Source organism: Haliotis rufescens, unplaced genomic scaffold, assembly GCF_023055435.1.
Source record: "Haliotis rufescens isolate VD_foot unplaced genomic scaffold, xgHalRufe1.0.p SCAF_11, whole genome shotgun sequence".
Lineage (NCBI taxonomy): Eukaryota > Metazoa > Mollusca > Gastropoda > Lepetellida > Haliotidae > Haliotis > Haliotis rufescens.
The window spans coordinates 43,612,026-43,639,599 of record NW_025963791.1 but is presented as its reverse complement, the minus strand read 5'-3'; the positions used below and the strand labels follow the sequence as shown (position 1 = coordinate 43,639,599).

Below are 27,574 nucleotides of genomic sequence, written 5' to 3'. Positions count from 1 at the left end.
ATAAACTGTTTACAATCCGTACATAAACTGTTTACAATCCGTACATAAACTGTTTACAATCCGTACATAAACTGTTTACAATCCGTACACAAACTGTTTACAATCCGTACACAAAATGTTTACAATCCGTACATAAACTGTTTACAATCCGTACATAAACTGTTTATAATCCGTACATAAACTGTTTACAATCCGTACACAAACTGTACAATCCGTACATAAACTGTTTACAATCCGTACAAAAACTGTACAATCCGTACACAAACTGTTTACAATCCGTACATAAACTGTTTACAATCCGTACATAAACTGTTTACAATCCGTACATAAACTGTTTACAATCCGTACATAAACTGTTTACAATCCGTACACAAAATGTTTACAATCCGTACATAAACTGTTTACAATCCGTACATAAACTGTTTACAATCCGTACATAAACTGTTTACAATCCGTACACAAAATGTACACAATCTGTTTACAATGTCCACATGGACTGTTCACAAACGGTAGAGACTGTTGCAAGCAATACGTATTGTTATTACAGCCGTGTCCCTCGCTGCAGTAGAGGATCTGTCCAATGTAGTCACACACGTCATGTCTCCTTCACAGACAGGCATCCGGACAGAATGCAGCATCTTATCACATACAACGAATACTGTTTTGACCTGTTGATACGTTCAGCGTCAGCATAACAAACATATTCACTGACCTATCAACAGGATAAACCGACGTGGTCGTCAACGGAAATATATTATACATTCTTATCTAAAACAAAATACAAAATGTGTCACTGACTCTATTGCTTTATTGCGTATATGGAAACAGCGTGACATTACCACGCGCATGTAGTGCTGTGACGTAGTAGTCCAAAGCTCGTGAGCATCCCAACCCTCCCCCACCCCCGAACCCCATCCCCACCCCCAGAAAAGCAATCTCAACACCTTTGTGAGGATACCGTCTGGCGTTGAACTGAGAAAAGAACAGAGAACCGTTCTTGTTTTAGGTCACGCGTAATGCTGTTTAAATAGAAGCCATTATCGATAGATTGGCACAAACTGCTCACCTACAGACGAAGGTTTACCAAGTACAGTCAGGAGAGATGACGTTCTACATTGACGGTACAGTTATCTATTTGGCACTGTGTGACGTCCGTCGTACATGCATCAATATTCATATGTAAACATGATTATAGTCAGAGAATATGTAACGTATCTACGAACCACCATGACAATCAAAGAGTACGCTATCCCGCATGTATATGGCAACCATATGTACATATGTATAATCAATGGAAGAAAAAACTTTGAAAACATTTCCAGAAAACTAAGCTCCACCCGTCAGCACATATCGGGTAGGATCCAGTACTTTCCCAGCAGCTGGTGACAAAGTGACGTCAGCGGTACAGTAAAGGCTGGACGGTGGTGGTCAGGAGATATGTTTCTTTCACGATGCTTGGCTAATGATGCACGTGACATTGTGACAATGACCTCAAGCTGAAACGAAAATAAAAATGTTAAAGAAATTGATTCCTTAGCTCCAACATTTGTGTTCCTGGCTTCAACAAATTAACGACAGAGAGAGTGGCTGTTAATCACGGGACGGACCATCCACTGAGAAGGTCAGTCCTACTACTAGATGCCAGAGAAACACTACGGCAACAATACTACTGATCACCATCAGCCAGGATGCGAAGTTCCGAGGTCTTACATTGCCGATACCCGACTGTCGAGGTCTCACTGTCTCGACCATAACCGAGGAAAAGTGCTTTATCTCACTTATAAACCGTCTAAATGCGAGAAATACCAGAAAATATAAGAAAACATCGATATATCTTTTAGTGAAATAATACAGGGTGTCGCGGTATAAAAGGAATGCGATCAAAGCGTGCGAGAGAAAGAACACGTGCAGCACTGACAAAGCTAAGTCATGATATCTAAAATTGAACATTCTCTCATCATCTGCCCCAGCAGCTCAGTGGGAAAACAGCGGGGTATAAAACTTAACATTATATGTGAGGTTGAAGGCTCTATAATCGTCACCCATTATGAAAAACTTTCATTTAATGTCTTCGAGATTAGAAAAATGGACGTTTTAAACACGAAGTCCAAATTATATCTGCTACTCAAATCATCAGGTCTTACAAGCAAAACGTGAAACACAAACAAACTCATACCAGGTCTTACTGGTAAAAAGTAAAACCTCATACCCGGAATGAGGTTCTATTAGGAATATATAAAACCTCCCGTGAGTTTTTTCCGGATAGAAACATAGGACCTGCAATACAACAGACAAAGATAGCAGTAGGTTTATAAGGCCCAGCCACGGTATCCTGTTGCGTTCAGACACCAAGATTAAAAAAAACAAGCCCGGGTCAATTTTGTTTGATGAGCGCTGAGACCCTCCACACAATGCGATTTACATTGTCAGTGCGTCTGCGTACTGTGTTGAAGAAAGCCCTTAAACAACATACAGTTCCTCGGGGACTGACATACACTTCTTAACATTCCGACAACTGGTCTTCTATTGCATTAATACAGCTAAACACAGCATTTATAGGTGTAAACGGATTGCACTGTTGTCATGTGAAGCCGCATCTGTCAACGTGAAGCTACGCACAATCTGGAGATTGTACGGGCGCTTTGTGTGTATCGTCTGGGCCTCTCTAAAGTACATCAGTGAAAAGATCAAAGGGCTGTGTGAAATACCATTTCCATCGCTGACCTATTTAAGGGCTGTGAAAAGTTGGGTCTAGTTTGTTGTAATGGTCAGCTTCCTCTGTGTTTCTACAGCCAGATAACGAATGGTAAAGGGGACATTAAAAAACGGTTCTGTTTAAACATCGCCATGACCATGAAAAAAGTTGTTGGTTTTTTTAACTTATTTTATATTTAACCCAGCGTCCCTCCTACATTCCCTGACTGAGTGACCTCATTGCTTAGTCTTGTCACACCCAACAGTGATAGGTGACTCTACAACACTCCTACCCTGGTCGGCTCCGGATCACAGCAGTGCCGTGCAGTCTCTCAGGACGGCGCTGCCGGTGGCAGCTTCATTTCCACTGGACGATGACTGTCGTACGATGCCGGACTTGTTAACGCTGGCGTAAAGGCCTTCGGGGACGTCGATATCGGTGACGCTGTCCTCCAGTGTCGTCTCGATCCGATATTCAGGCTCCGGAGCTTCAGGTCCTAACTGCATCACCGCATCCTGCCCACAACAGAGGGAGATCCATCACTACAATCTGTGCATTGTACTAAATTTAAATTCAATTTTTAAACCGACACTTGTAGGTCAATGACCCTTGCATCATGACAGACCTCTCTGCACGTACACACCTCAACAGTCAGCCATCTGTTTTGTTTGTTTGTTGTTTAACGCCGCACTCAGCAATATTCCAGCTATATGACGGCGGTCTGTACATAATCGAATCTGGACAAGACAATCCAGTGCTTGATATCATGAGCATCGATCCACGCAATTGGGATACGATGACATGCATCAGCCAGGTCAGCGAGCCTGACCACACGATCCTTTTAGTTGCCTCATGTCTTCATGGAACTCAACGTTGACTTTATAAGAGTTGGTTCCATGTATTCACAACGAAGGAAAAGGGAAGTAGTTTGTTATGACTGCAGACAGTCAGATAACTTATGTCCCCCGCCGCCGTTTCTGCAACAACTGAGAGGCGATTGATTCCATCAATTGTCGGTTCAGTAAGTAGAGGAATTCTTGTCTGTGACCTTTTATAGAAAGAACGGAAGCATTTTAGGGCCATTAGTTTCTTTTTCTTTTTTCTTCTTGAATTTTCAAGATATCAAGTTGAAATTTCAAAATGTTATGTTGGTGTCATTATCTTGAAATTTCAACTAAGTGTTTTGAAATTTAAACATATTTAACTTTCAAGTTAGTATCTTGCAATTTCAAGAAACAATTAAAAAAACAAATGGCCCTCAAAGGTTTCCGTAAGGAAGAGGAATGTGTAGATTTTGAGAACACCTCTATAACTCGGCATTCAGTGTTCGTAAACTTATCAGAATTACCTCCCTTGAGTTAGCCTCCGCTCAATTCCGCGAAAGTAAAGTAGTAGGGATGTGGACGTCATCAAGTGGACGCGGGTATAGGGGGGGGGAATACAGGCTACATGTGCACAAGGATGACGGTGAGCTATAACAACAGGTCACGTGGATGAGTGTGAGCTATAACAGCAGGTCACGTGGGCGAGGGTTTTGTATAACAAGCTACATGTGCACGTGGATGAGGGTGAGATATGACAAGCTACATGTCCACGTGGATGAGGGTGAGGTATGACAAGCTACATGTGCATGTGGATGAGGGTTAGGTATGACAAGCTACATGTGCACGTGGATGAGGGTGAGCTATAACAACAGGTCACGTGGATGAGTGTGAGCTATAACAAGCAACATGTGCACGTGGATGAGGGTGAGTTATGACAAGCTACATGTGCACGTGGATGAGGGTAAGGTATGACAAGCTACATGTGCACGTGGATGAGGGTGAGTTATGACAAGCTACATGTGCACGTGGATGAGGGTAAGGTATGACAAGCTACATGTGCACGTGGATGAGGGTGAGTTATGACAAGCTACATGTGCACGTGGATGAGGGTGAGGTATGACATGCTACATGTGCACGTGGATGAGGGTAAGGTATGACAAGCTACATGTGCACGTGGATGAGGGTGAGGTATGACATGCTACATGTGCACGTGGATGAGGGTGAGTTATGACAAGCTACATGTGCATGTGGATGAGGGTGAGGTATGACAAGCTACATGTGCACGTGGATGAGGGTTAGGTATGACAAGCTACATGTGCACGTGGATGAGGGTTAGGTATGACAAGCTACATGTGCACGTGGATGAGGGTGAGGTATGACAAGCTGCATGTGCACGTGGATGAGGGTGAGGTATGACAAGCTACATGTCCACGTGGATTAGGGTTAGGTATGACAACAGGTGCACGTGGATAAGGGTTAGGTATGACACGCCACATGTGCATGTGGATGAGTGTGAGCTATAACAACAGGTCACGTGGATGAGAGTGAGCTATAACAACAGGTCACGTGGATGAGTGTGAGCTATAACAAGCTACATGTGCACGTGGATGAGAGAGAGGTATGACAACAGGTGCACGTGGATGAGGGGTAGGTATGACAAGCTACATGTGCACGTGGATGAGGGTGAGGTATGACAAGCTACATGTGCATGTGGATGAGGGTGAGTTATGACAAGCTGCATGTGCACGTGGATGAGGGTGAGTTATGACAACAGGTGCACGTGGATGAGGGTGAGGTATGACAAGCTACATGTTCACGTGGATGAGGGTGAGGTATGACAAGCTACATGTGCATGTGGATGAGGGTGAGTTATGACAAGCTCCATGTGCACGCCGATGAGGGTGAGTTATTACAAGCTACATGTGCACGTCGATGAGGGTGAGACACATCAGTGACGCGTCTGATTTCTTACCCTCTCTTCTACGTGATCATCACTCCTGTAAAACAAAAGACCATGGTTATATCGTTGCACGATTCCTCTGTCCCTAAAAGAGGCGTCAGCGTCACACATTAGAGAAGGTCGCTTTACATAGATGTTCCATACAATTAATTATAGATTTAATGACCTTACATCTATACCTTTGTGCTGCTTATAAATTTGTTTGTGTTTCGTACAAGAAACAAAAGCCCTTTTTGAAAACAAACCAGCCCATACCCTCCCTTGGGTCTATAGGTCACGCATGCGCGTTATGTTCCCCCTGCTGATTATTTGCCAGTCTTTCAGTGGATTATGTTTGTATCCGTGCGAGTAGAAGCGTACGGCAAATCACTATCTGTCAGCTCAGCTAACACTCCGTGCAGTGGTTTGGCCTGACAGTAAATGAACGTGCAAGGCGTATCAATACGTACCATCTTTGAATCCAGGAACCTGAAAGTGAAACACACAATGATTACGTCACATTTGAATCAGGTAGCTCAGATAGTATACATCAACACAGAAACATTTATTTACAAGATATTGAAAACAAATGAGGAACACACGTGTCAGTATATCCACCTGTTAATGATGCAGAATACCATTAACACAAATAAGATGCAGCTCACACAGGTTAATGGTTGTAGTTGGCATGCACACAAAATAACAAAATATTTAAGATTATGCAGACAATATTCCTTAAATGTCGTCGACGATTAATTTAAGGACAAATATATTGACAAATATACAATGTACAACCAAATAAATACAAGTTACAAGCTCACATGTGAGCAAAATGGCTATACAAAATCTATCTCTTTATATGTATCATGCCATGTTATTAAGAAATGAGTCCTTGTAACATTTTAACGGCTTCCACATTATCATGTATTCTGTACTATCGGCCTGTGGCCTTACAGTTATATGTGACAAAAATTGACATATATCCGCCTGGGACACGGTGAGGAACACACGGATCAATATACCAGCCAGGTACATGGGGAGGAACACACGGGTCAATATGTCAGCAAGGTACACGGGGAGGAACACACGGATCAATATATCAGCAAGGTACATGGGGAGGAACACACGGGTCAATATGTCAGGCAGGTACATGGGGAGGAACACACGGGTCAATATGTCAGCAAGGTACACGGGGAGGAATACACGGGTCAATATACCAGCAAGGTACACGAGGTGGAACACACGGGTCAATATGTCAGCTAGGTACACGGGGAGGAACACACGGGTCAATATGTCATCAAGATGCACGGGGAGGAACACACGGGTCAATATGTCAGCAAGGTACATGGGGAGGAACACACGGGTCAATATGTCAGCAAGATGCACGGGGAGGAAAACACGGGTCAATATGTCAGCAAGGTACACGGGGAGGAACACACGGGTCAATATGTCAGCAAGGTACACGGGGAAGAACACACGGGTCAATATTTCAGCAAGATGCACGGGGAGGAACACACGGGTCAATATGTCAGCAAGATGCACGGGGAGGAACACACGGGTCAATATGTCAGCAAGGTACATGGGGAGGAACACACGGGTCAATATGTCATTAAGATGCACGGGGAGGAAAACATGGGTCAATATGTCAGCAAGATACACGGGGAGGAACACACGGGTCAATATGTCAGCAAGGTACATGGGGAGGAACACACGGGTCAATATGTCATTAAGATGCACGGGGAGGAACACACGGGTCAATATGTCATTAAGATGCACGGGGAAGAACACACGGGTCAATATGTCAGCAAGATGCACGGGGAGGAACACACGGGTCAATATGTCATCAAGATGCACGGGGAAGAACACACGGGTCAATATGTCAGCAAGGTACACGGGGAGGAACACACGGGTCAATATGTCAGCAAGATGCACGGGGAGGAACACACGGGTCAATATGTCAGCTAGGTACACGGGGAGGAACACACGGGTCAATATGTCAGCAAGATGCACGGGGAAGAACACACGGGTCAATATGTCATCAAGATGCACGGGGAAGAACACACGGGTCAATATGTCATCAAGATGCACGGGGAGGAACACACGGGTCAATATGTCAGCAAGATGCACGGGGAGGAACACACGGGTCAATATGTCATCAAGATGCACGGGGAAGAACACACGGGTCAATATGTCAGCAAGGTACACGGGGAGGAACACACGGGTCAATATGTCAGCAAGATGCACGGGGAGGAACACACGGGTCAATATGTCAGCAAGGTACACGGGGAGGAACACACGGGTCAATATGTCAGCAAGATGCACGGGGAAGAACACACGGGTCAATATGTCAGCAAGGTACACGGGGAGGAACACACGGGTCAATATGTCAGCAAGGTACACGGGGAGGAACACACGGGTCAATATGTCAGCAAGGTACATGGGGAGGAACACACGGGTCAATATGTCAGCAAGATGCACGGGGAGGAAAACATGGGTCAATATGTCAGCAAGGTACACGGGGAGGAACACACGGGTCAATATGTCAGCAAGATGCACGGGGAAGAACACACGGGTCAATATGTCAGCAAGGTACACGGGGAGGAACACACGGGTCAATATGTCAGCAAGGTACACGGGGAGGAATACACGGGTCAATATACCAGCAAGGTACACGAGGTGGAACACACGGGTCAATATGTCAGCAAGGTACACGGGGAGGAACACACGGGTCAATATGTCAGCAAGGTTCATGGGGAGGAACACACGGGTCAATATGTCAGCAAGATGAACGGGGAGGAAAACATGGGTCAATATGTCAGCAAGGTACATGGGGAGGAACACACGGGTCAATATGTCAGCAAGGTACACGGGGAGGAACACACGGGTCAATATGTCAGCAAGATACACGGGGAGGAACACACGGGTCAATATGTCAGCAAGATGCACGGGGAGGAACACACGGGTCAATATGTCAGCAAGGTACATGGGGAGGAACACACGGGTCAATATGTCAGCAAGATACACGGGGAGGAAAACATGGGTCAATATGTCAGCAAGGTACACGGGGAGGAACACACGGGTCAATATGTCAGCAAGATGCACGGGGAAGAACACACGGGTCAATATGTCAGCAAGGTACACGGGGAGGAACACACGGGTCAATATGTCAGCCAGGTACATGGGGAGGAACACACGGGTCAATATGTCAGCAAGATACACGGGGAGGAACACACGGGTCAATATGTCAGCAAGGTACACGGGGAGGAACACACGGGTCAATATGTCAGCCAGGTACATGGGGAGGAACACACGGGTCAATATGTCAGCCAGGTACATGGGGAGGAACACACGGGTCAATATGTCAGCTAGGTACACGGGGAGGAACACACGGGTCAATATGTCAGCAAGATACACGGGGAGGAACACACGGGTCAATATGTCAGCAAGATGCACGGGGAGGAACACACGGATCAATATGTCAGCTAGGTACACGGGAAGGAACACACGGGTCAATATGTCAGCAAGATAGACGGGGAGGAACACACGGGTCAATATGTCAGCAAGATGCACGGGGAGGAACACACGGATCAATATGTCAGCTAGGTACACGGGAAGGAACACACGGATCAATATGTCAGCAAGATACACGGGAAGGAAAACATGGGTCAATATGTCAGCCAGGTACACGGGGAGGAACACCAACCTCTGTCTGTGATGATCTGGGGACTCAGGTATTGCTCGGACGAATGGCGGCTCAATTTCTTCATCACTTCGATTCTCTTCAGTTCATGCTTTGGTATTTTTTCATATCCAAAGGATTTGTAAATTGCGCCACTGCCAAAAAGAAAGAGTATTTTACAGGCAACCTGAATGCGTAAACATATGATATCCTACATGTACATCTTCTGTATTGAATCTTCTTTCACGCGATTTTGGTATTCAAAGTAAAGTTGAGACACAGGATAGTAGTGATGACTGGATGTGTATCCTGGCAGGTACCATTGAGTGGGGGCGAACTAAAAAAATCACAGATACTATTGGCCAGCATTTGTTCTGTTTTCCACCACTAATATAGGTGTTTTCAAGGCACTGGGTCTTTTGACTGGGTCATGACGTGGTGAATTGTTGCTCATAATATAACCTACGTGTTTGTCTGTTTTAACAGGAATTGTTAAATATATGTAATATACACCTTTTTACTGCAATAAACAGGTGAAGCCATCAGGGTGTGTGTTCGTATGCATAGTGTAATCATGCCACATTCATTTACATGCTGTCTGGACCCGTGAACATCCGGGGTAGAATAGGTCTTCAGCAACCCATGCTTGTCGTAAAAGGCGACTATGCTTGTCGTAAGGGGTGACTAACGGGATCGGGTGGTCAGGCTTGCTGACTTGGTAGATGCATGTCATCGTAACCTAATTGCGTGGATCGATGCCCAATATATCGATCATTGAATTGTCTGGTCCAGACTCGATTATTTACCGAAGGCCGTCATATAGCAGGAATATTGCTTATTGTGGCGTCAAAAAACAAACAAACAAACAAATTGAACATACGCCCGGGATGCAATGTATGCCGCAGTGACTACCAGGGCTGCGGGACACTTACCAGTTGTAAAAGATGATTCCCATTACTATACAGATGATGAAGAGGAGGATGGCCACTGTGCAGCTGGCGATGAGGAAGTTGACATCACTGGTTTGCGCTGTGATTCCTGAAACAGATTCACATTGTTGAAGGGTTGTGTTTGTGCGTCCATCTGTTCAGTGACGGTGTACATGGTACGAGCGGCAGACACTGTCACACACGTTGTGTCGGTATTGGTGTATGCTCACATAGTAGGATTATACGTCAATCTGAAACTGTCCAACATCGCGTTTACACCAATGCCTACCATGGTGCGTCAGTCAAGAAGGATCATAGGTCACTGCACGTGAATACACAGATCTTGAGTGAAGTGATTACTGTCTACATGGTCATTGACAGGTTCCCAGATATCAGACAGGTGCATCTCTAGTACATATCCACAGACACATGACGAACGGCATGGATTTATACATGCGGGTTCAATTTGGGGATAAACCTACTGTGTTTGAAATTTGATGTAGTCCCACTGTAGAGTAGATACCTCTTATTCTAATTTGAAACCGAGCACTATTAGCGACCAAGGGTGCAATAGAGAAAATATCGATGTTTTACAGTTCCTATTGGTGATCGATCGGCAGCCATTTTTATGAATCGATATGTAGGCTATCGATGTATTCATGCACACGTTGTTTGTGTGAAAGGACTCACTATATTTAAAGGGGGTTTCCGTAGCTAAAAAGAATCCTCTTGTTAACTAATCAGAATCAGGCATTCTTCACTGTCATGGTAGAATTTTCTACGAACATATGGCACTATTATTTTAATTGTGTTCACTTCAAACTTACCATACGTAGTCAACTACGTATTTCAAGACATGATTAAACCTGTATCTATACATCCTCTTGTAGAAGGACATCCTCTGGTCATTCTGTCCCTTTAACAGCAACATTCACAGAGCCCATCACGTTACATTTTCGGTTCGTTTAACTGTGGAGTGGGTTAACTTAATAAAGGGGAGTCGAATATCAGTTTGTGATTAACAACGTTTTATTGCAGCAGTAGAGTGTGGGAAGAAGTGACGGGCCCTGAACCTAAACAAGATAACATGTGCCTCGCCCTCTCACAAAATATCTTATGTGTATACGTCTAAAATTAGATTTACCATTCAGCCAATACAGTGTTAACCATTCAGCCAATACATACAGTAGAAACCCCAACATAGTCCACCCGGGCGGACACGCCCTGCATCGTGGGCGTGTTGCCTGTGATTGAACCATGATCAAGTCCTATTACAACTTCTGAGATCTCTGTTGTGCCACGTATTGTGTAGCATAACGGTGTATTACAGACAGGTGTGCTCAATAGCGTGTGTCTGCCGGCTGTCAGGGTGGCTGTATAGTGGAACATGGTGAGGGGATACAAAAACAACATTTCATTTGTGTAGTTGTGTGTTCCCACTGAGCTCAGTACTGAGGAATAACAAGTTTAACTATAGTCCAACTGAGCTCAGTACTGAGGAATAACAAGTTAAACTATAGTCCAACTTGGCACAATACCGATGAATAACACGTGATGTTAAACTACAGTCCTACTGAGATCAGTAATGAGGAATAACACATGGTGTTAAACTATAGTCCTACTGAGATCAGTAATGAGGAATAACACATGATGTTAAACTATAGTCCCAATGAGATCAGTAATGAGGAATAACACATGATGTTAAACTATAGTCCCACTGAGATCAGTAATGAGGAATAACACATGATGTTAAACTATAGTCCCACTGAGATCAGTTATGAGGAATAACACATGATGTTAAACTATAGTCCCACTGAGATCAGTAATGAGGATTAACACATGATGTTAAACTATAGTCCTACTGAGATCAGTAATGAGGAATTAACACATGATGTTAAACTATAGTTCTACTGAGATCAGTAATGAGGAATAACACATGGTGTTAAACTATAGTCCTACTGAGATCAGTAATGAGGAATGAGGAATAACACACGATGTTAAACTATAGTCCCACTGAGATCAGTAATGAGGAATAAAACATGATGTTAAACTATAGTCCTACTGAGATCAGTAATGAGGAATAACACATGATATTAAACTATAGTCCTGCTGATATCAGTAATGAGGAATGAGGAATAACACATGATGTTAAACTATAGTCCCAATGAGATCAGTAATGAGGAATAACACATGATATTAAACTATAGTCCCACTGATATCAGTAATGAGGAATAACACATGATGTTAAACTATAGGCCCACTGAGTCCACTCAGTAACTGTAGACAAGGATGTACGGGCCGCTGTTTATGCTATGTTTATGGACACGTGTCATGTTTGATGACTGTGTGGGTGTGTGTACAACAAGGTACAAGCTATATCCTGCCCTGTCAACTGTCCTAACTGTCACACGTGGGATGTCATACGCAGAATGTCTCACACAAAATGTCTCACACGGGCAGTGCGATGTGTTGCTAACAGGCCCCTCTCACACATACAGACGCAGAGTCAAATAATTCACGATATTATAACAAAGTAATCATTAAGTGAATATTCGTCGATGAATGACTTAAAGATATGTGTTTGTTATTCCTTCAGTAGGTTATAGTATACAACCGTCATGTATAAACACTGATACCCAGGAGGTATTTCCCAGTTGAATACATGAACAATAACGCCTACATGCCCAGTCAAACCAAGACATTCAACAGTCATGCTTTATTCACAATAGTGAATGGGATTAGGAATAGGTTGCACAATAACCATGTCCGTTTCTTACATACGATTATCGACTCTCGACACCGGGACATGGGTCATGGGTATGTACTTTAGAGAGGCAGGGGGCATAGCTTGACACTGATTGCCAGCCGTGTAGTCAGGTGTTGTTGCTGGGTTGTTGCTGCAATATGGAAGTCTGACAACAAGCATGTATTCAGATACACGTCATGCTAATCACTGAGCCGTCAGGTGCCCCACAGATGTAAGACGGGATCTACATCACACACATTGTTCATTGTATTGTCCCACCTGTAGTGTCTTGTCCCACCTGTAGTGTCTTGTCCCACCTGTAGTGTCTTGTCCCATATTCAGTGTCTTGTCCCACCTGTAGTGTATTGTCCCACCTGTAGTGTCTTGTCCCATATTCAGTGTATTGTCCCACCTGTAGTGTATTGTCCCACCTGTAGTGTCTTGTCCCACCTGTAGTGTCTTGTCCCACCTGTAGTGTCTTGTCCCATATTCAGTGTCTTGTCCCACCTGTAGTGTATTGTCCCACCTGTAGTGTATTGTCCCATATTCAGTGTATTGTCCCACCTGTAGTGTATTGTCCCACCTGTAGTGTATTATCCCACCTGTAGTGTCTTGTCCCACCTGTAGTGTCTTGTCCCACCTGTAGTGTCTTGTCCCACCTGTAGTGTCTTGTCCCATATTCAGTGTATTGTCCCACCTGTAGTGTCTTGTCCCACCTGTAGTGTCTTGTCCCATATTCAGTGTATTGTCCCACCTGTAGTGTCTTGTCCCACCTGTAGTGTATTATCCCACCTGTAGTGTCTTGTCCCATATTCAGTGTATTGTCCCACCTGTAGTGTCTTGTCCCACATGTAGTGTATTGTCCCATATTCAGTGTATTGTCCCACCTGTAGTGTCTTGTCCCATATTCAGTGTATTGTCCCACCTGTAGTGTCTTGTCCCACCTGTAGTGTATTATCCCACCTGTAGTGTCTTGTCCCATATTCAGTGTATTGTCCCACCTGTAGTGTCTTGTCCCACCTGTAGTGTATTGTCGCACCTGTAGTGTATTGTCCCATATTCAGTGTATTGTCCCACCTGTAGTGTATTGTCCCACATGTAGTGTATTGTCCCACCTGTAGTGTATTGTCCCACCTGTAGTGTCTTGTCCCACATGTAGTGTATTGTCCCATATTCAGTGTCTTGTCCCACCTTTAGTGTATTGTCCCACCTGTAGTGTCTTGTCCCACCTGTAGTGTCTTGTCCCATATTCAGTGTCTTGTCCCACCTGTAGTGTCTTGTCCCACATGTAGTGTCTTGTCCCACATGTAGTGTATTGTCCCACCTGTAGTGTCTTGTCCCATATTCAGTGTATTGTCCCACCTGTAGTGTCTTGTCCCATATTCAGTGTATTGTCCCACCTGTAGTGTCTTGTCCCACCTGTAGTGTATTGTCCCACCTGTAGTGTATTGTCCTACCTGTAGTGTATTGTCCCATATTCAGTGTCTTGTCCCACCTGTAGTGCATCATGGGTGTTGACGAAGCAGTAGAATATGATTGGTTATCGTCGTTACACCATCGTGCCAGACCGCAATGACGTCCGTGACGAAGACAGCACGCTGATTATCGTGAACGTATTACTGGATTACTCATCTATTTTACCGCCTCGACCAACTCACCCATCCCCCTCCCAGCTAGTGTATTATTCACGGCAATTACATGTTGAGACTTTAACAAGGGTGATTGTATCAAGTTATTATTTTCATCGACACCAGGCGTGGCAATTTTTCAAATGCCTCACGTTTTGCTGATATACCCCTATGGCATCATGTGATGGCCACAACAAAGGATTTCACTATTTCGCAATTCCCTCTATCTGAGGCTGATGATCAATCAAACCTCGTATATTGTTGTTTATGATGTTAACAATGCCAGTGTCAACCTGAACGAGAAAATCAATGATTAAGCCTCTATTAATTACAGCATTTTAAAATAAATCAATTGCGATTAAGTAATAGGAAAAGGATATTGCTAAACCTACGGTAACCTGACTAGTGACGTACGGGCACTCCTACTGTCAGCTGACAACACCCCGATGCAAAGCTGTATTGTTGTATCTGTCTGGATGCAGGATTACAATGTTGTCTTGTTTTATCTGTCTGGATGCAGGATTACAATGTTGTCTTGTTTTATCTGTCTGGATGCAGGATTACAATGTTGTATTGTTGTATTTGTATGGCTTCAGGATTACAATGATGTATTGTTGTATCTGTCTGGATGCAGGATTACAATGTTGTATTGTTTTATCTGTCTGTCTTCAGGATTACAATGATGTATTGTTGTAATTGTCTGGATGCAGGATTACAATGATGTATTGTTGTATCTGTCTGGCTGCAGGATTACAATGATGTATTGTTGTATTTGTCTGGCTGCAGGATTACAATGATGTATTGTTGTATTTGTCTGGATGCAGGATTACAATGATGTATTGTTGTATCTGTCTGGATGCAGGATTACAATGTTGTATTGTTGTATCTGTCTGGATGCAGGATTACAATGATGTATTGTTGTATCTGTCTGGATGCAGGATTACAATGATGTATTGTTGTATTTGTCTGGATGCAGGATAACAATGACGTATTGTTGTATCTGTCTGGATGCAGGATTACAATGATGTATTGTTTTATCTGTCTGGATGCAGGATTACAATGATGTATTGTTGTATCTGTCTGGATGCAGGATTACAATGATGTATTGTTGTATCTGTCTAGCTGCAGGATTACAATGTTGTATTGTTGTATTTGTCTGGCTTGAGGATTACAATGATGTATTGTTGTATCTGTCTGGATGCAGGATTACAATGATGTATTGTTGTATCTGTCTGGATGCAGGATTACAATGATGTATTGTTGTATCTGTCTGGATGCAGGATTACAATGATGTATTGTTGTATCTGTCTGGATGCAGGATTACAATGATGTATTGTTGTATTTGTCTGGATGCAGGATTTCAATGATGTATTGTTGTATTTGTCTGGATGCAGGATTACAATGATGTATTGTTGTATCTGTATACATGAGGTGTGCATCCCCGAGTAGTTTATTCTACCTGCTGTTTTATTGTACGATGAACAACGATCAGGAGATATCAATCTTAACCACACTGTTTAACAACGTTGAAAAATATTTACCAAAATTGTAATAATGATGACTCCCTGAATAGAATGGTTTGGTTTGGTATTTCCCGCATATTCTCACAATCCTCACGTTGATTACTTGTACCATTTCTCCTGACACCGCTTGTCATATGTCCTCCTCTTTGGGATGCGATCGCTCGGCAACTGCGTTTATCTGCGTAGCCCAGCTGCATCTATGGGGAACAACTTACTGGACACTTCCCTCCTAAAACTGACGTCGTTCGATATATGACGTCATCAAGTTGTAAATGCATATTCGAATCCCCAGAAATGACGTCATGATAGAAGAATGTTTTATCGTGAAATAAACAACGCTTCGTTCTTTTTTGTAGATATACCATATTTGACAATACGACATACACAGAGGTGCGTGCGCTGCGCCTTCTGCCTTCAACACTGTGAACTCGTGATCAAAATACACATACAAGACATGTTTAGTGATGTGTTAAAATCCTAAACGGAATACACATTAATGGTATTATTGCTAAACAAGTGTAGGATCTTTCACACATTTAGACCCTAAGCACGTCAAAATATACGGACAAGGAACGTGTTTATGTTTGTGTTTAGGATCTAAACATATTTCAGGGTGAACTGCAGTTCCACATGGATGTCACAGACGCAGTTGTCTGCCTCCAAGCCGACCAGTCCTTGTCTTATCTCCTTACTGCCAGGCAGAGTAACAACAAGCACCATGTTTTGATGGTATGACGATACTGGGGATCGATCCACCGCTCTCCGGCAGACGCTCTGTCCACTGGACCAGGAAGCGGATGTATGTCTTCAAGGGTTTACTGAAAAATTAATCCGTCGCATACTATCTGACCTGCTGACCTGCTGACCGACGCTTGTCAAGCCAATCAGAACAGTAAAAACCTGTTTGTCCGCACACCCCGTAATTCGAGCCAACTCCATGTGAAACTGAAGAGATATTTCTACGTACTCGTTCATCCAGTCATTACACAGCAATGACCGGATTAAAGAGGTCCAATGTGTCTGTCTGTATGTCTCCAGCTGTCAGAGTGTCAGTGAGCACACAAACTAGGTGCACTAATGTCTTCTCCATGGTGAAATATTAATGAAGCAAAGGTTTGCGTTTCTAGGAGCGGCCCGTCTTCCATCATAAGTAGCCAGATCGATAGCTTGGTGAAGTTTTTTAACGTTATTCAAGTCTTGGCAATCAGAAATTGTTGCTGACATCTTGACAAGTTGTCTATCAGTATCGGACGAGTTTGGACAAGCAATTCTCTTTTTCATTTTAATGTTTTATCACGATTATTTACCTGCCTAATTGACACCGCGAAAGCAGGCAGTGGTAAGAAGAGATGTTACCTAAAGTCATAAACTGCAGGTGTTAACTATAGCCCTTAATAATTCTGTGCAGTCAAACAGGATATGTCACCCTGATCCCGATCTGTGACAGATCGTTGTCTGCAGGTCAATCCTACATGTACATGCCATATCCGTCCCAACAACCAGTCGTGCATGACCCGACACCACAGGTCTTCCGACACGTACTTGACAGTGACGACGTCAACATTAAACATGTGTGCATGTCGTAACCTACCCATGTGAAGCAGCAAGGTCGTTACAATGTTGAATCACGACACTCGGCAGAGATGACGTCCTTGGGGACCCATGGCATGGAGACGTGTACTCGCCACTGTCATGGTGCCTGGCACGTCAAGCGCATTCCTAATCGTAAGAAAATCCTACCCTTCGAGATACTGTCCGAGGACAACGAACTCCTGCACCAGCAGCCTCAGTATTGGTTGCCATAGGACCCCACGTGTGTGGCCTGCCGTGAGGTGTTATGCGATATAGGTACCCATATTAGTTTCCACAGACGCATACCTCATAGAACGTGTTGGAGTACAAACTGATATTGGGTGGATGTTGTGATGAAGGTGTGTCGGGATTTGGAATGATACCTCGTATGACATCAACACGATGTTTGCATATTAATCAGGATAATAACGTCTTTTGGTGTGTGTTATACTGGTGAAGTCTGACCACAAGACAGGTTCCGAGGTCTGACAACTAGATAAGTACCTGGGTCTGACCACTAGAAAGGTGCCCGGGTCTGACCAGTAGAAAGGTGCCCAGGTCTGACCAGTAGAAAGGTGCGCGGGTCTGACAATAAGACAGTTGCCCGGGTCTGACAACAAGACAGGTGCCCGAGATTTACAACGAGAAAGGTACCCCAGTCTGACCACTAGAAAGGTGCCCCAATCTGACAATAAGACAGGTGCCCCGGTCTGACAACTTGACAGGTGCCCGAGATTTACAAATAGAAAGTTCCATAGTCTGACCACTTAAAAGTGCCCGTGTTTGGCAAAAGGCAAGTGCCATGGTGTGACCAGTAGAAAGGTGCCCGGGTCTGACAACTAGACAGGTGCCCGGAATTTACAACTAGAAAGGTGCCTGAGATTGACAACTAGAAAAGTGACGGGGTCTGACCACGAGAAAAATTAACGGGTTTGACCACGTAATTGACAAGTGCATAAACCACATGGCACGGGCATATGACGTTCACCGCAGGACACAGTAAGTGGCGGCCAAACGAGTTTCTGGAGTATTTGTTCAGAGTTTTAGAAATGTATATCTTGCACAGTAGTTGGGGGCAGTCAAGCTTACCTTCGCCCAGCTATTGTCAGGGCCAACAGGGAACTGAATCAGGTTACACGAACAGATAGGGCTGCACTTCCTGGTTGTGGCTGAAAAAGGCGCAGCGAATTCGAGAAGCCGGCTGGCCGCCAATAGCTGCGCATTGTGCCGCATTGTGGGGACTTGGGAGTCATTATTTTGTCTTTCATAAAGGGAGCACTGACAGCATATAATCTTTCTAAATGTTGAAGGTATTTCACGTACAATAAGGGGCAACAAAGTGATGTTTGTCATCTCAGGGGGCTGTTTCTGGCGATCAGCTGGGATTGTTCCGGGGTACTGCAGTACATTACGATAGAGTGAAGCAACATCACCGTATAGTGTGACGAGACTGGTACAGCCCGTTACGGTATTCTGAGGTCGCGGTGAGGCAGCATATCAGGATATTATAAGGCCTCAGTGAATCCACGGTGATGTGGCTTATTATATAATTTACGGTATTGAAAGGCCCCGGTGATGCAGTATTTTACGGTAGTATGATGCAGCGTGTGAGGTTACATTATATTATACTGGATAATGTCCCATACAATAGACGTTCAAACATCTGAACGAAACCATACATGGCTTCAGTGAAGGTCAATATCAGGGCAATCACATTACAAATACGCCTTATTTCCTCCGGGGACAGGCACATGACATTCCACAGCTCCTCACATCGCAGTCTGATCCAGTCCATCACTGTCACGTCCGTCAGACGTGTTGGGGAGCACTGGGATAAACTCAAACAACACAGAAAGTGGAATCAACAAACCTAATTCCGGAATGACGTCACACTACTGACATGACACCCGGTGTTGACGCTGCAGGGGGATATTTTCGCCACGTTGCACCTAACACCCGTCGTGCGTGCAGGTTGTAGAAAACTTACAGTTGGTCACCGACATGGGGAATCAGTTATGTGTTCAGTGCGTTGAAGCTGACAACGTTCTTAAGGAAAGCTAGTTTTATCATATGTTTGCTCTTGCCGTGGGTAGTCGTTTATGATAAAATAATACCAACAAGGAGATTAGGAGTTGAGGACGCTGGGTATGGACTACAGGTAAAGGTTAACAATCGTTGCTACTGACAATGACATACGCTCCCATCACATACTCACCCCATGAATCATATATGACCTGTCATATAGGCCTAGTAATACTTTAGCATTCAAAAAATAACTTCTAACCCGCGCGATGGAACGTTTGTCACTGTTTCTATATTTGTCGCGGTCAGTATATGAAAGATACCCTTAAACGTATCAGAATTTTATTGCTAATCGCACTGCGCACTCAACGAATGTTCTTGTTGTTTTTTATACGCTTCATGTAAGTTATGTGTAACAACGCTTTTACCAATGTTCCAGGAACATCCAGGCGGACCACATCAGGAATTAAATACAATATGTTACACGCACGTTGCTGGGGGTCATAGTGTATCCGGAGCTCTAGCGGACACGTGTCTCCATGTGTCGTTTCTACAGTATTGACAGTCTCAGTAGTCAGTACGTATCATCGTCCTCTGAACTGTTTACGTGAAAGTAACATTATGTATCAAAGCAGACACGAATGATGATATACGACCAAGGATCGCGTTCAAACCTACGATCAGCGGATCCCGTTAACCTGGGCCAGTGGGCCACCCGATCTAGAGTCTAGTGTGTCTGGCTATAGTCTTAGAAGTATATAGGGCATGCTTTGGATCCAGTTTAGTCTAATGAGTATGTAGGGCATGCTTTGGATCCAGTTTAGTCTAATGAGTATGTAGGGCATGCTTTGGATCCAGTTTAGTCTAATGAGTATGTAGGGCATGCTTTGGATCCAGTATAGTCTAATGAGTATGTAGGGCATGCTTTGGATCCTGTTTAGTCTAATGAGTATCTAGGGCATGCTTTGGATCCTGTATAGTCTAATGAGTACCTAGGGCATGCTTTGGATCCAGTATAGTCTAATGAGTATCTAGGGCATGCTTTGGATCCTGTATAGTCTAATGAGTATCTAGGGCATGCTTTGGATCCAGTATAGTCTAATGAGTATGTAGGGCATGCTTTAGATCCAGTATAGTCTAATGAGTATCTAGGGCATGCTTTGGATCCAGTATAGTCTAATGAGTATGTAGGGCATGCTTTCGATCCAGTATAGTCTAATGAGTATGTAGGGCATGTTTTGGATCCAGTATAGTCTAATGAGTATCTAAGGCATGCTTTCGATCCAGTATAGCCTAATGAGTATGTAGGGCATGTTTTGGATCCAGTATAGTCTAATGAGTATCTAGGGCATGCTAAGGATCCAGTAATGAGTATCTAGGGCATGCTAAGGATCCAGTATAGTCTAATGAATATATAGGGCATGCTTTGGATCCAGTATAGTCTAATGAGTATGTAGGGCATGCTTTCGATCCAGTATAGTCTAATGAGTATCTAGGGCATGTTAAGGATCCAGTATAGTCTTATGAGTATATAGGGCATGCTTTGGATCCAGTATAGTCTAATGAGTATATAGGGTATGCTTAGGATCCAGTATAGTCTAATGAGCATATAGGGCATGCTTAGGATCCAGTATAGTCTAATGAGCATATAGGGCATGCTTAGGATCCAGTATAGTCTAATGAGTATATAGGGCATGCTTTGGATCCAGTATAGTCTAAGGAGTATATAGGTTCATGCTCAGGATCCATTATATTCTGCGTAGTTATATACAGCCACGATCATGAATTGAATTCTATCGTCTATTTCATTGTGCACGATAAGTGGCAAAGAACAATGAAGAACGAAGCGTGGTTTATAACACGATAACACATTGTTCTATCATGACGTCATTTCTGGAGATTCGAACATGTGATCGCATCTAGATGACGTCCTAAATAGGACGACGTTATTTTTGAGAGGGAAATGTCTATTGAATTATTCCCCATAGATGAGCTGGACAGCGCAAATAAACGCAATAGCCGAACGATCGCACCCGGAAGTGGGTGAGATATGACAATCGATATTGGGAAAAAGGTGCAGATATTCGACATGAAAAGTTTGAGAATACCCAACTTAACCCCCCTGTTCATGAAATGGAGTTGCCGAGGTCGGACCGTCTTCCCGAGACAAGAGAGTTTACTGACTTTTAAAAGTCCAGTTCCCACCCTTGCTGAACTAGGCTGGAATTCCTGGGCTCGATCGTAGCGTCACCAGAGGTTTTTATGAGTTATGTCCCTTCTGAGCCTCTCCTATTGACCAATCCGATTCAATCACTCGCATTTGTTTCAAACAAAATGGCGGCTTACAGTCAAGACGATCTGATCGATAATCAAGATCTATATTGTGATAAAACGGGTCTTACATCGCGAAGTGCATCAAATCAAGCGAGTACCTTGATTAAAAAAATGAAAAGGTTTGGAAAATATCTGTTGACAACGAGTTGGCGGTGCACATGCTTGGCAAATCCTGCAATCGACCGAAATCTGCACGACAGTTAAGGAACCGGATTTCGATTTCGTTGCGAGATTTTGATTGGACTGTGCATGGACTCGTTAGTCCAGCCAAAATGTAACTCCATAATACCAGCCTAGTTCGGCAAGGGTAGAAACTGGACTTTTATAGTCAGTTAACTCTCTTGCCTCGGGAAGATGAGGTCGGACTGTATTCGGGGAGTCATCATTATGTAGATACGGGTAAATGTTTTTAATGCTTGTACAATTTATTGACATCCTTAAAGAGGAGTACAAAATATTGATATCTCAACATCATGGTTTATTCTCCCTTTAGTGTTTTATTGCACGATAAGCCGCCTCCGTGGTCTTGTGGTAGAGCGCCCGCCCGGAGAGCGGAAGGTCCGGGGTTTGATCCCCGACCGAGTCATACCAAAAGACGTTAAAATATGGTACTTGTTGTTACCCTGTCTGGCGCTCGGCATTAAGGGGCTAAAACAAGGACTGGTCGGCTCGGAGTCAGTATACTGTGTCTGAGTGGGGTATTCATGTTAAACTGCGGCATGGTATCTCAGTGAGCTAGCACTATAAATCGGCATCAGTCCGGACTAGTACAAGCAGCCACACACACACACACGTGCATGCACGTCGCTATATAAGTACAATAATCTTGGACGCGACGTTAAACCCAATTTCACCTCACCTATTGCGCGATAAACAACTCCCACTGGTCGTCAATTTCTTAAGTAAACACACAACTGAGACTACATCGTGGTTTCGGTAGGAAGGTACATGTCAGCGTTATCACTTGATACTGTAAAGTAAAGGGCAACATTGTCTTCATCAATACCAGCCAAAGGTGGGCGGAAACAAATACTTACTATCAAAGTTGACTATTTTTATGTAAAATATATCTTATCGAATTGTCATCATTTATTTTAGTGTATAAGAAATCACTTCATTATCACGTCTATTCCTTGGACGTCGAACACAACAGGCTATGACCTAGGCGAGGTACACTGAATATAGAAATACACTCAGGGTACGTTTTTACCCGGTACTGGCCTTCCTGCAGAGACAAGACGCTAGCACTTCTCAGGAGGCATTTGTCTATAGATTCATCCCTATATTTGTTCAAAGGTTCATATTTCAGGACATGAAAATTTATATATCACGCCCGGTGAAGTTTTGAAAGCTCTAATCATGTTGTGTACACAAGTATATGAAGTGTGTACCGTCATTTGGGCGTACAGGTCGCGGTGGAGGGGACGGCTAAACCATGGCCGTCTGTCAGAACCCGATCGGTCGGATCTACAGCCCTAATAGTGTATATGTAGGTCAGCTTTTGATCATGCTGTGGACGAACATCTCCTGGCATGTCACCAAAGTGACTTTCTCATAGATAAGCAATGTAAACCTCCCGGGAGTGGAATGTGTACGTGATTGTGCTCTATGACAAAACTGAAATATTTCGTATCAATTTCAAACAAGATATCACACATTGAAAAATATATCTCATATTTTGTTATTGATCTTTAACATGGGAATATATAAGAGTACTTTCTTATATGCAGAAAATAGATGTACATACATTGGTTGATGACAATACAATGAATGTAATATGGGTTTGACTGAAGGTGTCCTCATAATAATGAAACAATGGTTTTCAGATATTGGTAGGTCGTAAACAGTTAGGTGCATGGACTCAGAGGTCAAGTAAGGACTTGTTATGCAGGAATGTCTGTCAAATCCCCGCCGCGGGCAATGATCCTTTATCTTAAAACGTCTTTGTAGTGGTCGCGCTTCATCAAACACGTCTATATGTATCAAAGGAAAATAACAACTGCTGTATCGGAGTGGTAAGTCAGTGGCATCAATAGGAAAATTCCATGTGACCCATAGACTAATTATACACAGACTACGGGTCTCTTGTCAAATCAGGGCTTGTTATTGTAGATTAGTTACTGTTTCCTACATATTGTCCGGTAAATACATAACAATATTAATCCCTCATTCATTGGTAGATATATACAGTACTTGCAGACAAACACATTGTCAGGTATATATTCAATACTCATTCATTGGTAGATATATACAGTACTTGCAGACAAACACATTGTCAGGTATATACTTAAACATTCACTCATTCACTGGTAGATATGTACAGCATCTTACAGACAAACACATTGTCAGGTATATACTTAATACTCATTCGTGGTAGATATATACAGTACATGCAGACAAACACATTGTCAGGTATATACTTAAACATTCACTCATTCACTGGTAGATATGTACAGCATCTTACAGACAAACACATTGTCAGGTATATACTTAATACTCATTCGTGGTAGATATATACAGTACATGCAGACAAACACATTGTCAGGTATATACTTAAGAATTCACTCATTCATTGGTACCTAGATATATACAGTACTTGCAGACAAAGACATGTTCATTGTCATAAATCCACAATATTATTACACAAACATCACAGCACGTGTTTCGCCAACGATTACTATTCTTGTGTGAGAAAACAATTGCCAATGTGGTTGAAATATTTCAGTTGTATTTCGTTGTCGAGGTAAAGTTCACAGCGATCGTGTCAGCACTGCTATTAAGACTCGGAGTATATCAGTAGGTGGTGTCACGCAAGTCTACGCTCGTTAGTGAATGGACTCCTTCCTTGTTTAGTCCAGCGTGACGGATCCCCTACACGTCGAGGCGCTGACAGCCGTCACGGGGGAATCACGATTCGTGGCAGTTATTGCTGTAGTGTGTGTAAAACACGCACTCTAAAGTGTGCGCACCCTATAAACCGAACCGTGTTTGTAGGATGGCATGTGTACATCAATAACCGGACCCCAACAACAGGGCGGTGTAGATGTGAGTCAAGAACGTCGGCACAGGGCCTCGCCTACAGCGAAACCGGTTACCCGTTCCCTATCACTGCCCTAACACAATAGGAAACAATTGCATTCAGGTTATAACGGAGGAGTTTAGCGCTACAACGAGGTCGGTATAACAGTAAGGGACATATTTCCTTTAAAGACAACTTTTAAAAAGGAGAAAGTTAAAATATTAAACATTTTACAGTTGACGTAATCGGTATTTCAAGTGGGCCGTGAATAATATATATAGGTCATGTTACTGTCGGGTTAAATGTTGACAGTCGTCTGTTATCCTGGTGAAGATACACACATTCTCTGCGTTTCACCACCTCAACGCACGTCACTAGCCGTCATATTTGTATGAGTGAACAGTTCAGTAAGTTACTATACCTATTGTGGTATGTGTAGTATGCTATGTTGATAGGACGTCGTACCGCGACTGTCACTGAAACCTACAACCTGGTTGATATTAGGAATAATAAACATTGATAAACGTCGATAAACAAAACACCACGAACCTGGTATCAAGGCGAGGAAGACCAACACCGTCTCACACAGTAGAGATGCCATTTTCATCACCCCGGGTATAATCCTAGATTGAGATATCGCCACCCGGCCCGTACTCCGTCCGTGTCTGATGCAGGCACTTAGATCACTGCCGTACAGCTCACACCGCAGTCACAATAGAGTGGTCGGCGCGGGCTGTGGGGTTGGGTTACCAGTCTCACAGGCGCTGCGTGGTTACCTGTCCCCGGGTTGTTACGGGTGTGTCGGGGGATCGGGGTGATTGGTCTACCCATTCATGGACTTGGAAATATTGAACTTTATTTATATATTTTAATCACATTATTTGAATAATTAAATCATTTGTAAAATTTACGTTGTCTATATGGACGTTAATCGGCATTGCACCCGTGAAGATCTTCAGCATCCCATCCTTGTCGTAAAAGGCGACTATGTTTGTCGTAACAGGCGACTAACGGGATCGAGTGGTCAGGCTCGCTAACTTGGTTGATGCATGTCATCGTATCCCCATTGCGTGGATCGATGCTCATGATATCAATCACTGGATTGACTGGTCCTGTAATCGATTATTTTCAGACCGCCGTCATATAGCTGGAATATTGCTGAGTGCGGCGTTAAACAACAAACAAACAAGAAACACGATTTAGGTATTGATAATCATTAGAAAATAATTACGTATGCTGGATTGTTTGTGATATCTGGTATCCAGTGTATGTGTGTTCGTAGTTTAGTTTACTTTGTTTAAAAATAAATTTCCTTAATATACAACCCTATGTATTGTGAGAAGTTTATTCGGACACATTTTGTTGCACCTCTTCTTTGCCTGTCTGCTTGTGGTTGAGTTGATGACTGTCGACAGCTGATGTCACGTGTCACGTGATGTATTGTACAGATAATGACGTAACGCATATACACGTACACCACAATGGCGGGTTTATTGTCGCGGCGCACCTGAAACTGATCTTTCATTTCTGTAACTGTAGCAGGGTAGTGGTATTTGAGTCCATTTTGCGTCCGTCTTTTTGTTCAGGAAAATTTTCAAAAATTAAAGTGATTTAAATCCCGGTTTGATTTTAATGATAACCTCTGGTGTACCATCATAGAGGTGTCGACTAAATAGTACACTTGATTTGTCAGTTGTGACACGACTTATCATTGTTTTTAAGTTTCTCAGAGAAAAGCGATGATACCATTTCTTGGGTTCATTAACACGTTCATAATTGTGATATGTGTCATGTATGGGTTGAAATGTCTTGTCAACAAACTTTATGTGTATGTCCTCGATCAGTCCTCTCTGGTCCTCCCAAGTCCTCCTTTGTCCTCTCCGGCCCTATTCTGGAGACAAAATGGATCGGGTGTTCAGGCTCGGTGAATTGGTTGATCGCGCCTCAACTTACCCCGATGTGATCGTTGAGCACAACATCAATCACTGGATTGACTGGTCCATGCCGGGTAGTCACAGAACGCCGTCCTATAGCTGGAATATTGCCAAGTACAACAAACAAAACCGATACTTCTCTTTAGGTTGATGGTGGCTTCTAGATCACGAAACGTCTTCTGAGTGTTTGTCAGATTCGTTTGTTTTACGGAGGCGGTATATAACGGAAGTGTGATTGCAGAACATCCCGGTCATTCTGTAGGAAACACAACATGATATGCAGACCAATCTGCATCAATCCGTGATTCCGGGTGGGAACGGTCTAAAGGAACCTACGCCTGTCATACGAGGCGTCTCCATGGACCGGGGCTCACGCACAGTGCCTCGGTTCATTGCTAGCCATCGCATCCTGACAGTGGGACTTTTAGTCATACGATACATTAGCGGTTTGCCGCAAAGAACAGGGATATTGCTGAATGTGGCGTTAAACAACAAACTCACACACACACACACACACACACACACGCACGCACGCATGCACGCACGCACGCACGCACGCACGCACACACGCGCGCGCGCGCGCGCGCACGCACGCACGCACACACACACACACACACACACACACACACACACACACACACACACACACACACACACACACAGCACTTTGAGCATGAAATGCTACATGGAGGCCAGCGCATTATAAGTGCACATTATTCTTATAGTTTGC

At 43.6% G+C, this 27,574-nt stretch overlaps 1 protein-coding gene across 2 annotated transcripts; it reads right to left on the bottom strand.

Annotated features, from left to right (window-relative positions):
* On the bottom strand, positions 1–25,677 carry LOC124126019. Of its 2 annotated transcripts, none has more exons than XM_048392808.1 (7): positions 25,460–25,677; positions 10,070–10,175; positions 9,162–9,292; positions 5,929–5,947; positions 5,492–5,516; positions 2,988–3,210; positions 1–1,496 (listed from the first exon to the last, which is right to left on the bottom strand). In XM_048392808.1, the coding sequence occupies exons 1-6, from the start codon at positions 25,515–25,517 to the stop codon at positions 3,004–3,006; spliced, it is 546 nt and encodes a 181-aa protein (XP_048248765.1). In that variant the 5' UTR covers positions 25,518–25,677; the 3' UTR covers positions 1–1,496; positions 2,988–3,003. The 2 variants fall into 2 exon arrangements, with proteins under 2 accessions (XP_048248765.1, XP_048248766.1); XM_048392809.1 differs by lacking the exon at positions 25,460–25,677 and adding an exon at positions 17,555–17,578.
* Between the last annotated feature and the right edge of the window lie 1,897 nt (positions 25,678–27,574).